Source organism: Lepidothrix coronata, unplaced genomic scaffold, assembly GCF_001604755.1.
Source record: "Lepidothrix coronata isolate B3197 unplaced genomic scaffold, Lepidothrix_coronata-1.0 Scaffold61, whole genome shotgun sequence".
Taxonomy (NCBI): domain Eukaryota; kingdom Metazoa; phylum Chordata; class Aves; order Passeriformes; family Pipridae; genus Lepidothrix; species Lepidothrix coronata.
In genome coordinates, this window is record NW_016690241.1 from 1,867,606 (window position 1) to 1,885,428 (window position 17,823).

A 17,823-nucleotide genomic window follows, 5' to 3' on the forward strand; every position below is an offset into this window, starting at 1 on the left:
CTTGTTGTTGGGTCCACACGTGGTGATATCTCTCCTGTCTACTATGTACTCTTATCCTTTATTTCTCTTTCTTTCTTTCCCTTATTTATAAAGTGATATCTTTATACTTTTATATTGTTATATTTCTATAGATAATAACTGAAATGGCAACATATCTCCTTTCCATTGCAACCAGACTGTTCTAAAATAAACCTGCAAAATATATATATTTTGTCATTCAGTATCATTTCACTCCAAGCCACCCCAAGGGATCTATTAACAAGAACCTCAGTTATCCCACCTCAGGGGTGGGTTATAACACAGCCATCAATTAATACATTTGATTCAAAAAAGTATGGGACATCAAAAGTTAGGAAGACAATTTATTACATATTATTTTCAACATATAACTTCATTCTTCTACATTTTAAGTTGTACAACAAAAATAGGAAAAACATTTTCTTCTACTTTATTCTATAGTAGAAAGTTTAGAACTTTTAATTGCTTTCCATATAATGGATAACTATGATAAATTCTCAGTCTTTTGGTGAAACAAGTTTATCTTGACAGCAGATACACTGATTTGTTGCTCGAGAAACCTTAGGAAGCACTTCATTGCTACTTATTTGGTAAAATAAAGCAGAGTTAAATTCTCTGTCTTTCTTTTTGGAACGTCGTTTATATTCAATCACATGCTTTCAAAAATTTCTAGGATTGTTCTGCTGTAGCCTGGTCCTTGGCAGTTAGAACCAACTCTGTAAGGGCTGAAAAGCTTCTTATGCTGCTTGTTTCCAGTCCCATCTTTTGTATCTAAAAAGACAGAGAAAAAGCATTAATTTTCTGTAAAACATAAAAAACCTCACAAATTATTCTACTTCAAACATTTAGCCAAGTATACATTTTCTCCTGCATCTATGTGAGGCAAAACCCCACAACTGCATATAGTGCAAAGTATAAAAATATTTGTCTTCAACTTTGCTCAGATAAGTCTTTCTAGTTAATGTACTCTCTTGCAGGGAAATATTTCATCATCTTCTAGGCAACTTGTAACTAAAGCCAGCTGGAAGTTTTCCAGTGAAGTAGTCAAAAACAGAAACTTGGCTGTAGTTGGTTTTAATTCATTGATTTTCAACTGATTTTTTTTTTTAAACTCCAAATGAGTTTTCTGGGCAAAACTTTAAAGATAAACATGAATACATCCAAGAATAGCCAACAGCATGATGGTGAAAGCATTTCAATAGGCTGCAAGAGCCTATGGTTCTAGCCTTGAACTTCCTGGGAGATGAAAACAACTCTACAAATACAGGGGTTGCTGCTAGTAATTTCTTAGCCAGGAAATCTATTGCTCTGACAATTAGAAAAGTATGACCATGAGAAAAATAAGAGTGCACTGAAACAAAAATCTGGATTTAACTAAAACCATAATGAAACAATTCTCAAAAGGTGTCTGCTGCTGGAACTATTTGTAATATTCACATGTATCAAGACATCTCCTAAACAACTATGAATAATCTATTCCAGTTCAGTTTAAATTCATAGTGCAGTGATGTTTGTGCACATAACAGGAATAAAAGAACAAAAGCTCAACCCGAGGCAAAAGCTGACAAATACTAGTTCTTGTTATTAAGATTTCCCTACTTCCACCCAAATTGTCCTTGTGGTAAGTCTCATATCTGAGAAAAGCATTTGCTCACAAAAAAGCAGACTTAATCTACCTGTTACAATGCATCAACAGCATGTGCTCATAAACAAGACTGATGACAGCTCCTTGGCAACTAATGATATGGACTTGCACTTGGAAGTTTATTTCTATACATGATTTTCAGAAATAAACGAGTACAAACAGTATTCAATTTGATGTAGCTACTGCACACACTTCCTGGAATATTTTCTTTTTTTATGTGCTTTGTTATTTAGGGTTTCATATTTGGCACTGAAAAGAACTTACAGTTGTGCAGCACAACAAATCAGGCCAACATCTTCACAGCTCTTGGGAACAGACTTTGACTGTGCAGAAAGTCAAGGCTGGAAACACCCCGGGAGAAGGCAAACAAAAGCAGGGCCATAAAGAAGTTTCTATCAGATCTAAGGGAGGCCCCTACCCTCTGATCTGTCCACACAGTGTTTCTTCTTAAAGCTTCCAAGCACTAAGCAGTATTTGAATTTTGAACAGCAAGAAATAAAAGCTTTGCATTTGTATAAGAAAGGACAGAAAAGCATGCATTGCTCATGTGGTATCTACAATCATCAAGGTCTCAAATCACCTCCTTTATAAAAGTGTGAAAAAAAAAAAAGCAAAAACCCAAAGCACAAACCCACACCAACAAAGCCTTCAAGACCAGAATCTGAGTCTAGCTTCCCTTTCCTCTTCTATCTCACTCCCTTCCAAAACCAGTAGCAGTAATAAAAAAACCCCTTCTTTCTCATAACTTACTTGTTCTCCAAAATACTCAACATCTAGGGCCAGCTGCAGTCGGATTTTGTTATCATCACTCATGCCCCCGTTTGTACCAACAGGGTTTGAAGTCGCAGTTCTTCTGGCTTGCTTCAACCTTTTTAGGCTCTCTTCCATTTTCTTAACAGAACTGAGCACATCAGATACAGTTTCATAATACCTAAATTAAGGAAGATTAAAGAGAAAGAAAAAAATGTCCACTTTTACAGAAAAGCCTACTTCATACACAACACTACATCACTGAGAAAACTGCTGAACAGTGCTGGCAGGAATAGCTTTCCTTGCAAGAAAGCTACTTATTTTTCATCATTATCAATTAATCAGTATTTCCATCATTACTTCTAGAGGTCACTCTCAAGATTACTATTCCATTTTGAAGCCGCCTTCTCATCGTAACATTTCTGACCTGCTCAAGATGTTTGTACTCAATAGTGACCAAGGAATGCAATTGTTCAATTTTCAACAGCCTAAATCAGCCTCTATTGGCACTGACTAAAATTGTTTTTACAAACAGGACAAGAATAACATCCTTACAGTCCTATTTTTAAGAAAGTTACAGAAGTGTATATGAGAGCATGCACGTGCATACCAGTCATAAATGCCTATTTCTAAAATGAAAAAACTAATCTAAGCAGGAGTCTCAGGAAGCTGGCAGAAAAAGTCAGAAGAACACTAATCCTAAACCAAAAATGGTATAGATGAAATAAAACACCACTTCCCACATACTTGATTAAAGAAAGCATAGAATCAAAGAAGGTAAACAAATCAACTAAGTAACAAAAGTTCAAAAAGCCTTATGGACTGAAATCCCATGCCTTAGTGGGAAGGACATAATATCATATCAATTAAGAGATGCCTGGGACAGCGAGTTGTTAAAAATAAGTTATAAGAATAGCTAGGAGGAGAAAATAGAGCAACAGTGGGAAATAAGAGGATCCATAAGAGAAGTGACCAGACTGAGCTATGTTCTATAATTTCCTAAAATGTGTAACTTTCTAAGAGCCTAAGAAAACTACTACTGTTAGAATTAACAAAGCTGAAAGAATCTTCCCGATGCTTACTTTTAAACAAGGAGGCAACAGAAAGCAGGCAAACCTTTTAGAAGGATAATTAGATGGGGATAGCTAAAGAAAAAGTGTTTGCCAGTGCCATGGAAACTGTTTCAAGATACCATTCCATGAAAAGTAAAAGTATTCCAATAAAAGTCAACTGGGTTCTCTTTTCATATCTTGGTATTTCCTATTCCCACTCACTTGTGAAGACTTCCTACTTCTGCTGTACTCCCAAGTTCTTCTCGCCATTTAAGCAAGCTTAGTCCCAGTGAGTTTTAACCAGTTTATGATCTTCTCTGTTTTTCTCATAGGGATGTAAGAATATATTGTCACAGTAGGAAATTATTTACTTGCATCTCTATTTTCAATAAAGAAATTACAATATTCCTCCATTTAAGAAATTCAGTTTGTTTCATCTCTTATCAGTGAGGATATTTTAAAACAAACTGATAAAAAGAGTAACAACAAATAATGAAAACAGAACTCAAAAGAAAATTCCATGGAATTAAAAAATGAATGTGCCAATTTTACTGGTGTTTAACCACTGACACTGTTTAACCTATAACTTAAGTCAGTTTTTGTAATGATAACATGGAAAGTGAGATTTTGGGGAAAAAAAAGAAAAAAGTTCTGGCTAGGTCCAAGGAACTACAGAACAGTTACTTTGCATGGTATCTCCAGATTTACTGAAGCTTTAAAAGCAAGACCTACCAGACACACAGAGGCAGACAGACAGACAAAAATTCACTCTAAGGTATTTTAGCTCTATAAGCATGTGACTTGAGATTCCAGGAATCTTTGGAGTCCTTCAGCAATGTTAGTTAACAAATGTAACTGCTCTGGGTTAACAGTAAGCTTCTTTTTATGGACTAGTAACTGATTAAGAGACACCAAGCTTGAAAAAAGTTTTTGTGCAAAATGGAAGTGACCAGTGGAGTCCAGACCAATATAAGCATAGCTTTGTCCAAAATACTCAAGAATAATTTTAAGACAGTTGGTGAATGTGTCAAAACTGTCTTAAAATTTTAAGTTTATTTTGAATAATGAAAAAAGTGAGTGCAAAGTGCTGCAGGTGCACTGAGCATTAATAAGCACCTGCGAGGTGCCAGAAATAGAAAAGTAGGGAGAGATAGGGAGGCAAAGGGCAAGAAAGAACTCATGTTTTGACTACAATTTAAAACTTCAGTATTATTATGTGGCTAATTCACAGGAAAAAAAAAAATCAATCCAATGCTCAGCAGCAGTCAACAGACAGGATAATATGCTAAGAATTATCAGGAACCACGTAAGGACAGACAGAAATCACAGCATCATACTTTAACTTGCACGGACTCTTCTGATCTTACCATCCATAGCCACAAAGGACAAAGTAAACCAACAAAGCACAACTATAAAGATGGGAAAAAGAAAAACCCTTTCAAGTAGGCTACAGGGACTCTTTAGTTTGAAGCACAATTAGAGATATAAAAAAATTAGGAAGGAATAAATTGTCCACAATGCAAGAAATAGGGGGTATCCAGTGAAATTTTTTTTTCCCCTTCCCTCTCTGGGAAGTAGGCTTTTTTGCTGAGTCTTTGGAAACTTGGTCACAGAACTTTAAAACAAAAGCAAGTATTGTTGTCTCATGTTACACAGTTTAACGGGCTGAACTCACGGAATGCAACATCCCACTGTAGTACAAATTTAAAATACAGCTAGACAAACAGAAACAAAATTCTTTAAGGAACTTAATGCAGATGGCTACTCATGTTCAAGAAGTCCTCAGGATGCTAACTAAGAAACAGAAGATCTACTAAAGAAAGTATTGCAGTATAAGTGCCTTATTAAATGGTGAACAGTTAGCTCTTCAGCAGTTAATATCCTACGCCTTTTTTTTTACACCACTAAGATGTCCGATAATCATTACATACATTAAAAAAGTCAAAGGATAGCAGAACTCAAGTTCCTTAAAAATTCAACCATTGTTCATTGAAAATAACATGAGATTAAGGTCTTACACCAATTCTGAAACAAAATGCAAATTTTTAGTTTATTGTTGCATTCCTAGAGCAAATCAATTTTTCAAATGCCCACAAGGTCACGGTTTGCACAGATCTGAGCAGAGGCCAGGTCCTGGATTCCCTGCCCAGGTTTTCATCTGCTGAATACAAAACAACAGAGTAAGTCTGAAGAAATATACCCCAACAAAAGAGTGGTATATTCTTGTTTTGTTTACAGTTGTGTTAAGTCATAGTGTTTTAGGTTTTTTTCTGTACCCATTCAATGGACACTGGAGTTTTTAATTAAAGCAAAGAATGTTCTGTATGATTCTCTTACTTTTGTGTGCTTTCAGAGAGAGCACCTTCCAACCACTGATGAATCATGGGCTGCTTCAAGGTATCTTTGTATTCATTCTGCAGTCGGTAGAAGGGCTTAAGAGCACTGTCAACATAAGGTGAAGCTTTAGTTGGCACCTCCTGGTAGATGACATGGAAACAAGTTGGGGAAAAAAGAACCAGTAATTTATTTAAAGTGTCAACACCCAATTCTAGCAGATAATATAAAATGCTAAGGCTGTATCTAAGCAACGAGATACATACTCCAATCAGGACAAGTCAATGAAGAGATCATTACACACAGGAAAGACAGCATCACAGTTATTCAGTAGTGTTATAATACAGAACAAGGTTCAAAATGACCAAAGCTTTTTGAGAGATGCAGATGCCAGCCACTCCTATTATCAGGGTATGATCATGAATGCTCTTTCTGCTCACGCTGATTCCAGAGAAAGGTGAGCACACTCCGTGCCCAAAACAGACTATTTACAGAGTTTGTTGAAATACCTACTGCTTTGTACTATACTTCACTAAATTGAAGACATGTTTCCTTCTGTTCTTACACCATTCTGCTCCCTCATTATATTTTCTAGAAGAATGCTTTGGGGATAATTAATATCCCCTCACTATCTTCTTCTAAGGTAGTTTTGGTTGCAGAATGCTTCCTCTCTCCAGGGATGATCCACGAATAGCTTGGGTGAACCTCATGCATTGCAAACCAACAGAACATATTCAGGGTACACAAAATCTCTGACACCTGAAAATATCTCAGTAACGTCTTACTTAGAACCTGGCCAAGCAAAAGTCTTTGCACGATTCCTGCAAAAGACTATTCTCATACCAAATTCTGAATTCTGCTAAAAAAAAATCCAAGTATTAGAACATTGAAAAACAAAGTTGTCAGAACTTAACACAACTGTAATAATGTACCTTCTCTACCCAAGTGATCTCTCTCCTGTTTATCAGCTCAGGTTTTGCACTGCATAAAGCCAGTTACACTGATGGCCGAGACAGCAATGCAGTCACACTCCTGGAGTACAGAGCTCAAGCCAGTACCTCGCCTGACTTGAAAGTGGCCAGGTCCTATGTCTTTGTGTCGGCACAGCATCTGCTTCAACAGCCAATGGACAACAGAGACAATGGCAGTCCCCTAAATCACTATGCAGAGTACAGTAGGAAGAAAAAGCAAGGGGAGAGGGGTGAAATGGGAAGAGCTGTGGCCTGCCATTCAGCCTGCCTCCTGGGTTCAAATTAGGCAAGGATGTAGTAGTCTCTGGTTCACATTACTTTGATTTTTCTCTATTGACTGAATGATACCAAGCTAACTACCAAGATGACTGTTTAGAGAGATTGGCAAAGGCATGTCACAGGAGTAACACAAGCCAAGATCAGATAATTGGTTTCAGTACCTTATTTCACCATTACTTCTTGTTACACTCTCAACAAATTACTCTTATTAGCCATTCTTATCTGTTTCCTTCTGTGCAAGATACTTCTTGAACCAAATCAAAGCATCTAGCTCAATGGAGGAAGTCTCTTGACACTGCAGGCAGAAGTGTCAGCCTCCTAAAAATAAGTCTGGCACTCAGCAGCACTGCATCTTACAGTATATGCTGCAACATGAGGGAAACATCCCCATTAACCCTTTTTTCTTTTGCACATCTACAGTTCTACTTCTTGGTCTTCCTTCTACTTCAGGCCCAGGCTCTCATCACTGTTACCCTACCTTAAATTTTGAAAATACCCCCTTTTTTCCCCTTCACCATGAAGTAAACAATAAATAACTAAATTATCTCAAGATATTTAATAGAGCTCTTGACTGTCAAGCAGATATGGACAGGCATATCTGAAGATAAGAACTCACAACAATCTTAGCAAAGGCCTTTCTGAGATTTACTTTTGCCTCTGCAACCATCACTGACCTTGTTGGTTCTCCTATATAATCTTGGAACTTCCAGTGCACTCTTCAGGTACGCGAAGGAGGACTCACTGAGATCCTGGATAATCCTGTTATTCAAGGTAGGCACACAGGCTGATAGAGAAGCCTTTGAATCTTCCAAGGCTCCTATTCAAGTAAAAATGCTAAAGTTTAAACTGAGCTACCCTGCTCAATCACAACACAAATTATGTGAACCCCATCATGCTTCCAATCTCACTCACTCTCTGGTGTCAAATACAGGATATGCTTATCAAATAAACACACACCAGCCACTTATAAAACATTACTAGTAACACCAACCATTCCTCAGCCAGAAACACAGATGAAGGGAAGGAAAGAAAAGAGGGGTAAAGTAACATTCTCCAGGTTAAAAGTTTTTTCAGTATTACCAATGAAGCAAGACACTTGAATCAAAAGGCTCCGAGCTTCCAAAGAAATTGTGGTTGTGAAATTCTTTCTCTCTAAATTCCTTATGGAATGACTGGACAATGTTCAACTTAAAGTTGTGATTGACAACAGACCATTTACTGAGTAGGAGATGTGCACAAACTCCTACATCTCTTATGGACTTCGACATCTACCAATAATTCTAATTTAGAGATTTAAGTGGAATTCACGACAGAGAACTTTTGGCTAGGCTTCAAGACAGGGACTAATTCACTCATGCAGCTACATGCTTAGCTTTAATTACTAAATTAAAATCAAACTCCGTATTTCACATAAAGAATGATCAGATGAAAAAACAAACCAACAACAAAAAACAAAACCAGAAACAAGCCAAAACCAAAAAAAAGCAAACCACCCCAAACAAAAAACCAAACGAAAACAAAAACCCAGAAAAAAAAGTGGCTAAAAGACTGAGTTGCTTCTGTCCTCTGAAGTTAAGGTGTTTAACTATGATACTTTGATAACTCTTGCCCTTATATGATTCATCAGGCCTGAGAGAGAACTATCATCTTATAAAAATATTTTAGTTCCAACTGGATAACAGAAAGCCTCTTCTTATTTCTTCCCCAATTCTTTTATACTTAGGAGTTTAAAGATATGAAATGAATCTTCTGGTATAAAGTCCTCACTTTCTGGGGAAGAATCCTAAAAGCACTTTAGACTCACCCAATTTTAATCATTAAATGTTTTCCAGACTCACCATGTCTGTTCAAGATTGTTTCTATTTAACAATTTAAACATAAAGCAAGTTTCATTAAGTAATAGACACATTAGTCTTTTCAAATTTTCGCTGTAATAATGAAACTGTGTAAAAGTTGATTTCATTTGTTTGGCAGAGGGGATGTGGGAGAAAGGGGGAAGAACCTGTAAGCTTTACCTGCAATACAAGACATATTCTTGATGCCAATCATTTCAAGCTTTGGTTTAATCATGTCTAATATGTCAGGAATCTGAAAAAAAAACAACACCACCACCCAAAAATCAAGAGAGATACAATTATGTTATAAACATTTAATTACTTCTACATCCTGCAAGTTTAAAGAGCATTAAAAGACACCTTCAAATTCTATAGTTTTACTGCAGTTCTGAGAAACCAGTAGTAGAATATGCATAGGAATTAAGGCCTACACACTAAATCCTCTACCTTACTATTGTACTCAGAGCAAATAATTTAGAATTAACAAATTCTACCTGCAACTTACAATTTCACAAACTACAGAAATTTCAGCCTTATTGATCAAAAATACACAGAATTTGTCCCTTCTGGACAAAAATTAATACCATACAACTCTCTTCAAAATTCTGGATCATTAATCAAGTGTAATCATGATGATAAAAGCTTTTTCAACCTCAAAGACTAAAACTAGTAGACATTTAAAAGAGAACATAATATTAAAGCTGAATGTTGCACCACACTCCAAGCTCCAACAGAGACTTTACTAGAAAAGGCAGGACTGGTGGAGTAACTCTTCGCACCAAAAAAATGCAGAAACAAATTATTTTAGGGGTAAAGTCCAGCAGCTACCGATAAAAAGCATTTATATATCTGAGGTGGTTTCCCTGTAATCTGCCATTCCAAGTAAGAGTAGGCCAAATATTTCAGGTGATATCTTCTATATCAGACCACCCAAGTTTTAGCATTTAAGATTTAATAAGAACTTTATGGTACATTATTTTAACAATTTAATGCCCTTAACAATATGCCAAACATCAAAGACTCTTTTGTAAGTAAAGTCACAAGCACAAACCTGATCCTGGAGTTTGTCCAGATCTGCAGCAACATATACCAGCTGAGTACTAGATATATAAGACACTGGTAGACTTTCTGGAGAAGACCCATTGCCTTGGTCCTCACTAGGGTTGAGGCTTACAGAAGATTCCTTTCTACCAACTGGCACAGATTTTTTGCTTTCCTTTGTATTCTCACTGGAAATGGGCCTTACAGAAACCTGAAACATCAAACTGAAATGTGAACCCGAGCAATAATGAAGGCAGTTAAAGTTGGACAAACTGAAACAGTATATAAAGGATTTGTAAGTTCTCAGCATTAGAATGCCACACTTTCAAAGGATATTACCATTCATAAATTATGTAAAAAAGTGTATTTTAAAAACATTTTGGTGCATTACAAAGTTGGATGATTTCGAGCAAATCTGTTGGTATAAGAGAGGGCAGTCTACTCCTGCAGCAATTTTCACCTGCATGATGTTCAAATGAACTGTTGCACTGAGGGAACGTGCAAGACCAAGAATTTGATCATTACCTGCTTCGCAGAAACACAGTTTATTTACATATGCTGGAATACAAAGTCATAACCACTCACTGCTGTCATACAACTCCCTTCTCCCACCTCCTCAAGCTCTCTGCTGTCAGGCAAGTGCTTCACTACTCTGTTTTAACTGTGGTATTTATCAGTATTTTTCATGAGCTAATTTGGCTGAGAGAACTAAGTCACTGAGTTGCAAAAAATAGTATAAAGGCAGATCTTACTGCTGTCTTCAACCACCTAAGGGGCCTGTATAGAGAAGATGGAATCAGATCTTATCTTGAGGCGCAGTGACAAGGTAAGAGGCAATGTATAAGTACTGTAGCACGGGAAATTCTGATCAAATAGAAGGAAAAAGCAATCAGTCACTGGACTAAGGTTCCCAGGAAAGAGCAAAACCGCCATCTTTGGATATACTCAAGATTCAACTTGAGGCTCTGCACAACTTCATCTATGCTGGCACCATTTTGAGCACAAATTTGGACCAGATGACCCCCAGAAATCTCCTCAAATTCCAATTATTCTATCATGCTCTCTTTCTATGACAGCAGAAACAGGGGCAAACTTGTATGGCCGGGAGCTGGGAGTAAAAGAGCAAAGCACAATTTCTCCTGCTCAGAACCAGGGAATCACTGATGTTGAGTCAGTTGCCCAGGAAACCTCTGGGTTTTACATTCTCAATACCAAACAACTAATGCAGATTATCTTATCCCTTTTCACTTGCATGTTTATTTTTCACCTGGCTCTGTTTCACAACCTCATTCACTTTATCAACAGATAAACACTTACAAAAACAGAACAAAACCAAGACTGTGACTACTTCTTTCAGTGGCAGAGGCAGTATTAAGCAACATGTAAGTACAGCCTTGGCAACCATCAGACAGTAACACTGCAACAATACTGATATTTATGGTTAATCATGTATTTTGCAGTGATGCTTTTTATAAACCAAATGCATGAACTGGTTGAAAGTGTTCTTGTCAAAGAATGTTAAGTTCAGGGGGGAAAAAAAAAGCTTAAAAAGAGGTCACATACTTCGCTTCAAAAGGTCTCTTACTGATGGACATATCCAATCACCAAAAGCAAAAGCATGCTGGTCTCTTACCTCACTGATGAACACAGAGTAGCGTGCCAAAATTTGCAGACTAAGTTTCCACAAACGGTGTGCTAATAATGGTAAAAACATTTGATCTGACCAGCACTTCAGAAGACTCATCCAGACCATGTGAGTGGCCAAAAGACAGTATGAGCTGCCAGCTAGAAATAATTAGGGAACAAAGGTCAAGTTCCTAAGCACATTTTTAAAAGATGTAACATCAGTGTAAGTACATTATCTAAGACTAAAACAAACAAACAAAAAAAAGTCTTGCAGAGAGACACAATCAAAAAGACAGAAATTTATTAAGCATTGTTTGAAGTAAATCCTTAAAATACTAGCTCCTCAATGCTTTATATTTCAAATTCCACTAAGTCTTGCTGTAGCTGTGCAGGCCAAAGCAAAAAGTCAGAATTTGCATGCAATAAAGGCAGAAACAGCTTGGCCAAATAATCCACTTCAGGAGATAACATTTCCAGGATAATTTTTGGCAATCTTATGAAGAAGTTATATTAGATATGCCTGCCAACCACAACATAATACTCCTTTAGCACTAAACTGCTGCTCCTCTCACAGTTATATGAGATATTTGCTATAAATATTTATTTAAAACAGAGGAGAAATATCCATATTTAAAAAAAATACTTTAAAAGCCATTCACAGTAACATTTTATAGAATACAATTAGAATGTTAAGGAATGTGTCTGCAAGTTCCACACCTCGAAGTGGTAAGATTTATGCATTTTGTCTCCATTAGGATTTTTTTCTCCTTGTTTTCTTCAGAGGGCATGTGTGTGTGCATATACACACACAGATACTTATGTGGCTCTTAGCTGCCTTCTTAGCTGCCTTCTGCACTCTGTTAACTGAAGTTAGTATTTCTGATTAAAACATACTTCTAATGAATATACCAGGTTATCCCCTTCCACTCTAATTCTTCCTGTGCAAACCTCCTCATCTGCTCATAAATCAGTGTATGTTTTTGGACCAGACAGCAACACTATAAACCATAGCAAGCCCAGATGCTGCCAACAGACAGCCATTTTTGCCTCTACATAGTGCTACAACAATTAAGAAAAATATGCCCAAATAACACAGCATAGCCTTTTGGTTGTTACTTAGAGGATGTGAAATGCTAATTTAGTTCCTTCTTGCACTGAGCGGATGGTTCCATAAGTATGTCAACGACTGCTGCCAAAAGGGGTGTTTTTAATAAGTGGAGTGATCACTAACAGTACTCCCACATTGCTCTCTCTATAAAAATGTATTATATTATTTAATCAGTTAATCGGAAATCAGAAAGCTCATGTGAACCACGGGATGCATGTTACTAAATACTCAACAGACAGACAGTAACCACTGCTACTTCTACCACTGATTCCTTTACAATAAGAAAAGTATTTTTTGCCATAAAAGTTTACCTGGTGCTTCCTCTAGTGTATCTGAAAGTGCTTCTTCTAAGGCCCCTGCTATTTCTCTGAATCTAAGAGACAGAAAAGTTTTGAATATTACAATTCAACAGTTACTTAAATTGACGCCAAGACATTTTTCAGTGCTTACTTCAGTATTATTTCATTGTGCTATCAATGCACATACACAGATTTTAAACATAGGGTTATTTTTGCCCAGCTTAAATTGGGATATAAACCACACCAGCATTCAAACAGTTGAAAGAGAATCTTTGACATTTTACAGGCACATACAAAGTTTATGCTTTGGGAAACTGTTAAAGTCATGGTTGCAAATATTATCAAAATGATAGCTCGCAGAGAGACAAGTCCTCACCTTTTTTGACAAGTGAAGTTTTTTGTTTTGTTACTGTTTTTAAACTAAAACTGAACAAATTGACTCGTACTTGCTTTAGTTGACCTTCAGATATGTCATGTGCCACTGGAGGCTCCAGCTTCCTACATGTTTGTTAAAGAACAGAAGCATAAGGTTCTGCAAACAATTCTGTACCTAACAAAAATCAATAGTTCCTCACAGGATACCCTGACCCTCTTTTTTAAAAAATTCACCCTTTGAAGAAGAAAAAAAAATACAAAAAAAAAAATCACACCTTCACAATTTTTAGGTGAATTATAACAGCATAAGTTATTATTAAAACCTCTGATATTTTTCCATATTTAATGCATATTGGATAAACAACATAGCATTTACCTCCTCTAAAAACTGCCAAGTTAAAGCTGCAAAAAATCCTTCTTTAACCAGGTTTTCCCTCCAAGCACTGAAATAACTCTATCATTTTAAGCTCCCTTACAGAAAGTTCTATTGTCATTGGTTTCCCTTTGTTTTTTGCTTTTATGTCCATCATAGTAACTCTGTAAGCCTTTCTATCAAACTTACTAATTATGAACCTGTAGGGCTTCTCTTATAGCTTCTCAACTGTCATTTCTAGACCAGAACAGGGGCCCACCTGGGTTTTCTTGTTCAAACTCCTAATGGACTAAGATGCATGTTTAGCAACTAAACATATTTGTGAAATGGCTTCAAAACCTCATTTCTGCCTATGCACTGCCTCCACCACCAGAGCAGTGTCTTTTTTTTATGGTGAAAAGGATTAGAGAACAGAACAAGATTTTGAACAATGACAGAATTTTTCCTGAATGTTTCTGACATACGAAAAAAATCTCCCCAATGTGGAGTTCACTACAGCTCCACAACCAGTTGGACTGACATAACTGAAAGAATGGCACAGGAAAGAGTTACTGGGGCTGTTTGTGCCAGCACTGTTAAAGAAAAGTGCCTGAACATCCATCTGTTCCTCAAAGGATCATTTGTAAAGGCTTTAGTGGTGGCTGATTTTTCTGTGTAATTTCTGTAATTGAAAAGGGAAGAAAAACCCCAAATCTTGACTATAAATGTCATATTGTGAGATAATATTTCAATAAAAATCTTGTATGACTTAAAGGATGTTAATATACATCAAGTAAAAAGTTTCCCTAATATATATATAATGAATATGTCACATTATTTTCAAAATTTTGCACTAACGGGCAAAATTTTGCACTAAATGGTCACTTCCAAAAGTTATGAGATTATTCCAATAAAAAGCAATAATATGGTGAAAGATGAACCGGTTGCTGTTATCCAACCATTTATCGAAATAGTGCACTATTTAGATTTACAGTAATCTTACAGGAAAATGATTTTTTAAAAGTTCTTTAATCAATCAGAGCTCAGAATGCCTAATGGGAATCATTTTTGAACAGCAAGAATATGCTGAAGCTCCATTTCAATTTTATGAGCAAGAATATAAAAGTGGGATCAAGTGGTCTCTTATTAGAAAAGTTACACTTTCAAACAAAAGGGGCAGACATACAGACCTGTTAATGACATATTTGTTAAAAGGTTCATAATGGCTACAGTTCCATGGACACTTTTAGCCTGAGCACTCCACACCACTACTGTAGCGAGAACTGCTGCCCTTTCCCTTGGGCCAGCATGAGTATTTGCACAATTTAATGGTTTGGGGAAACGGACTGGAGTTGAACGTCGGCCTTTTTTTGCCCAGAGTAACAGAGCCTCATCAGTTCACAGCCGTGGGAACAGATGTGCAAGCAAAAAACCAAACCAGGATATCAGGTGCTGTGACTACCATTTTACCAAACACCACGAAGCACTAAAACACTAAGACCCTGCTCCCAGCCCCATGCTCCTGTCACTTACATTAACTCCACCACTCATAAGACTGCTGGATGGAATTTTTCAGCAGAAATGTAGATTTATCCTCGATTAAAGAACATGCATAAATGTGACTATGGTACGGTTACTGCCAATTACAGAACCATGCAATAAACAAGGCCACTCAAGTGATTCAGGCTAAAAATAAGCATCAATTTCTCTTCCCTCTTTTTTTTTTTTTTTTTTTTTTTAAGAGACTGTCAGAAGGCTTTGGACCAAGAGAGATCACATATGGCACACTCAAGTCATCAATGGCTGTCTTCCTTGCTTGAAGGCTTGGTATCCAGCCCTACAATCAGACATGTAGACTACACTTTCTAAAAATACAGTTTTACATTCTATTTTGTTAATTAAAATTCTAACATTACTAGAATTAACCCGGGGCTTTCTTGTGTCTCTCTGCTCTCTTCTAGTTGCAAGGTCTCTAAAAGGCAGTGCTACAGCTACATCAGACCTGCTGGAAAAATAAGCTAAAAGTTATTATTTAGCTCCTCAGGAACAGGGAATTGTAGGGCAATCTTTGGGAAGGCAATGCTACAAACCCCAGCACTTTAAAGACTACATCCTGTGAGACAAAAAGGATGTCAGAAATATGGCTAGATCTGGAAAATCTACAAGTTGTCAAGTCCTTTAATTCTGTACTTCTAAGAAGAAAGACTTCTTCCCTCACAGTAAGTATTCCTCTAGATTTTGCACAAGTAGTGTCTTTCAACATACAGTTTAGTTCCAGGGACACTGGCAAAAAAGAATTTGAAACAAGAGTTCAAGACTTATTTAGATCTGGTCCCCAAAGTCTTATGAGTAGAATATCAAATCTGGTGTAACAACACGATACCTTATCGAAGAACAGTAGGCTGTGATTTCGCCAAATTGCAGAAAGATATATAACAGTTACATGACTTAGTAATTAAATTCTTAGTTTGATTTCTACTATGATTTGTTGACAAGTGAAACTTTGAACAATGAGGAGATCTGACTGTAAGCCAGATCATCTTGCTGTGACTAAACTGTTTTTGAAAGAGTGAACAAAAAAAACTGCATACCAACCTTATTTGAAAATATACAGGTAAATTCCATTTGTTGTTAAAGCTGTGGTAAGAGGGATGAGATCTTAACCGTTTCACACTGGCCTGGGAGCCACACTGTCGTTCAAATTTCTGTACAAAATCCATACTAGTAGTGTACTTCTGCAGAAAGAGGAAGAGCGTTCTGATCACACACAGGGGCCCAGCAACCAAGGCAGGCTACCACCCATTCAGCAGAACACTTGTATCACGCTACAGTTAAGGTCGAGGTTAAGAGTGGGCTGACAGCCCATCACCTAATCACACAAGGCTAAAACCCTGGACTGCAACAAAACCAAAACCAGTTAACTAGTAGGTGTTTCTCTCCAGTAAGGAAAGCTAGCATGGGTCACTTCAAAAAAGCATACAACTGTCCAAGCACATTGAACAAGCGGAATGGATCAGAGAGATGCAGCAGTACTTCTGAGCTCAGTCACTGGGGTGGAACAACAGTGCTGCACAGAACTAGGACAGAGTCAGGTGCAGGAGATAAACAAACAGAAGTAATCAGGAATGAAACTCATAAGCACACATAGCCAAACACACACGAGAATGGAAGCATGATATTTTTGTCTGTTACACAGGACCTGTATTATAAGAATTTCTAGATCTGTTTCCCAAAAAATGTTTTGCAAATACTAAATATTTGCAGAAGAGCTTAAAACAATTTCAGACAAACTAACTTCATCTAGTGTTAAGTTGGTTGCAAGCGAAAAAAAATTATATTAATCCCCAAATACACTGTGGACTTACTCTCAACAGTAACTTATTAATGCACTGAAAATAATGAAATAATAAATTAAATCATGAACAAAGCAGAAAGCCATCTGAGTGAAAACCGGAAATAAAATAGTACCAAAAAAGTTCTTTCACATAAAATAGACCTTGCTAAGAGAACACAAACCTTCTGTAAATAAATTTAAAATCAAAATACAGCTACAATTAAAATTATTTCTGTGGAATGAAAAACAGTTTGGCTTCTGTGCAAGTTTCTTCTAGCTATAAAAATAGGAATTAGCCATAAAACCTATCACACATTCTTATTAAGCCATTGCTGAATTAATGAAATAAGCCTGACTGAATCTCTCAGTGCTTCTGACTTCACTGCAGTAAGAGCAGCAGCAGGGCTGTAGCAGCCAGGCTTTTACCACAATCCAGAGCACTATGGGAGTGATGTGATTTTGCCTCTTATGAAGCAGCAGAACTTTGTAAGGAGTAGTATTCTGAAAAATGCACACAAAAGCTTTTAGGTAACTACTTTTCTGCTAACCTGGTTGTATTTATAACAGAATGGACCCATAAAAGGTTCGGGAGTTAGATCCAGAATGAATGACAGATTAGTGCTCTTTCAAGCCTCCTTTTTAGATAACAAACCCAGCACTGTAAAAAGGTAAACAATCTGTTAATGCTCTGCTATCTTAAGTCAGGATATAAATCAAACACTCTGTAAAGACCTATCACTTTCAAAATAGAAAACAACTCAAGAGACATTTATCTAGTTAATGATACTATTATATCCAGGAGAT

The 17,823-nt window shown here is 36.8% G+C and overlaps 1 protein-coding gene across 2 annotated transcripts in view; it reads right to left on the minus strand.

Annotated features, from left to right (window-relative positions):
• Positions 1–342: 342 nt before the first annotated feature.
• COG2 (component of oligomeric golgi complex 2) overlaps positions 343–17,823 on the minus strand; it is a 28,645-nt gene continuing 11,164 nt past the window's right edge. For both annotated transcript variants that reach the window (XM_017817526.1, XM_017817527.1), the window contains 9 exons: positions 16,281–16,420; positions 12,971–13,032; positions 11,559–11,710; positions 9,936–10,136; positions 9,065–9,137; positions 7,724–7,866; positions 5,803–5,942; positions 2,414–2,594; positions 343–789 (listed from right to left, as the gene is read on the minus strand). In XM_017817526.1, coding sequence (XP_017673015.1) covers positions 688–789; positions 2,414–2,594; positions 5,803–5,942; positions 7,724–7,866; positions 9,065–9,137; positions 9,936–10,136; positions 11,559–11,710; positions 12,971–13,032; positions 16,281–16,420 — 1,194 coding nt within the window. In that variant the 3' untranslated portion in view covers positions 343–687. The remainder of the gene's footprint in view (positions 790–2,413; positions 2,595–5,802; positions 5,943–7,723; positions 7,867–9,064; positions 9,138–9,935; positions 10,137–11,558; positions 11,711–12,970; positions 13,033–16,280; positions 16,421–17,823) is intronic.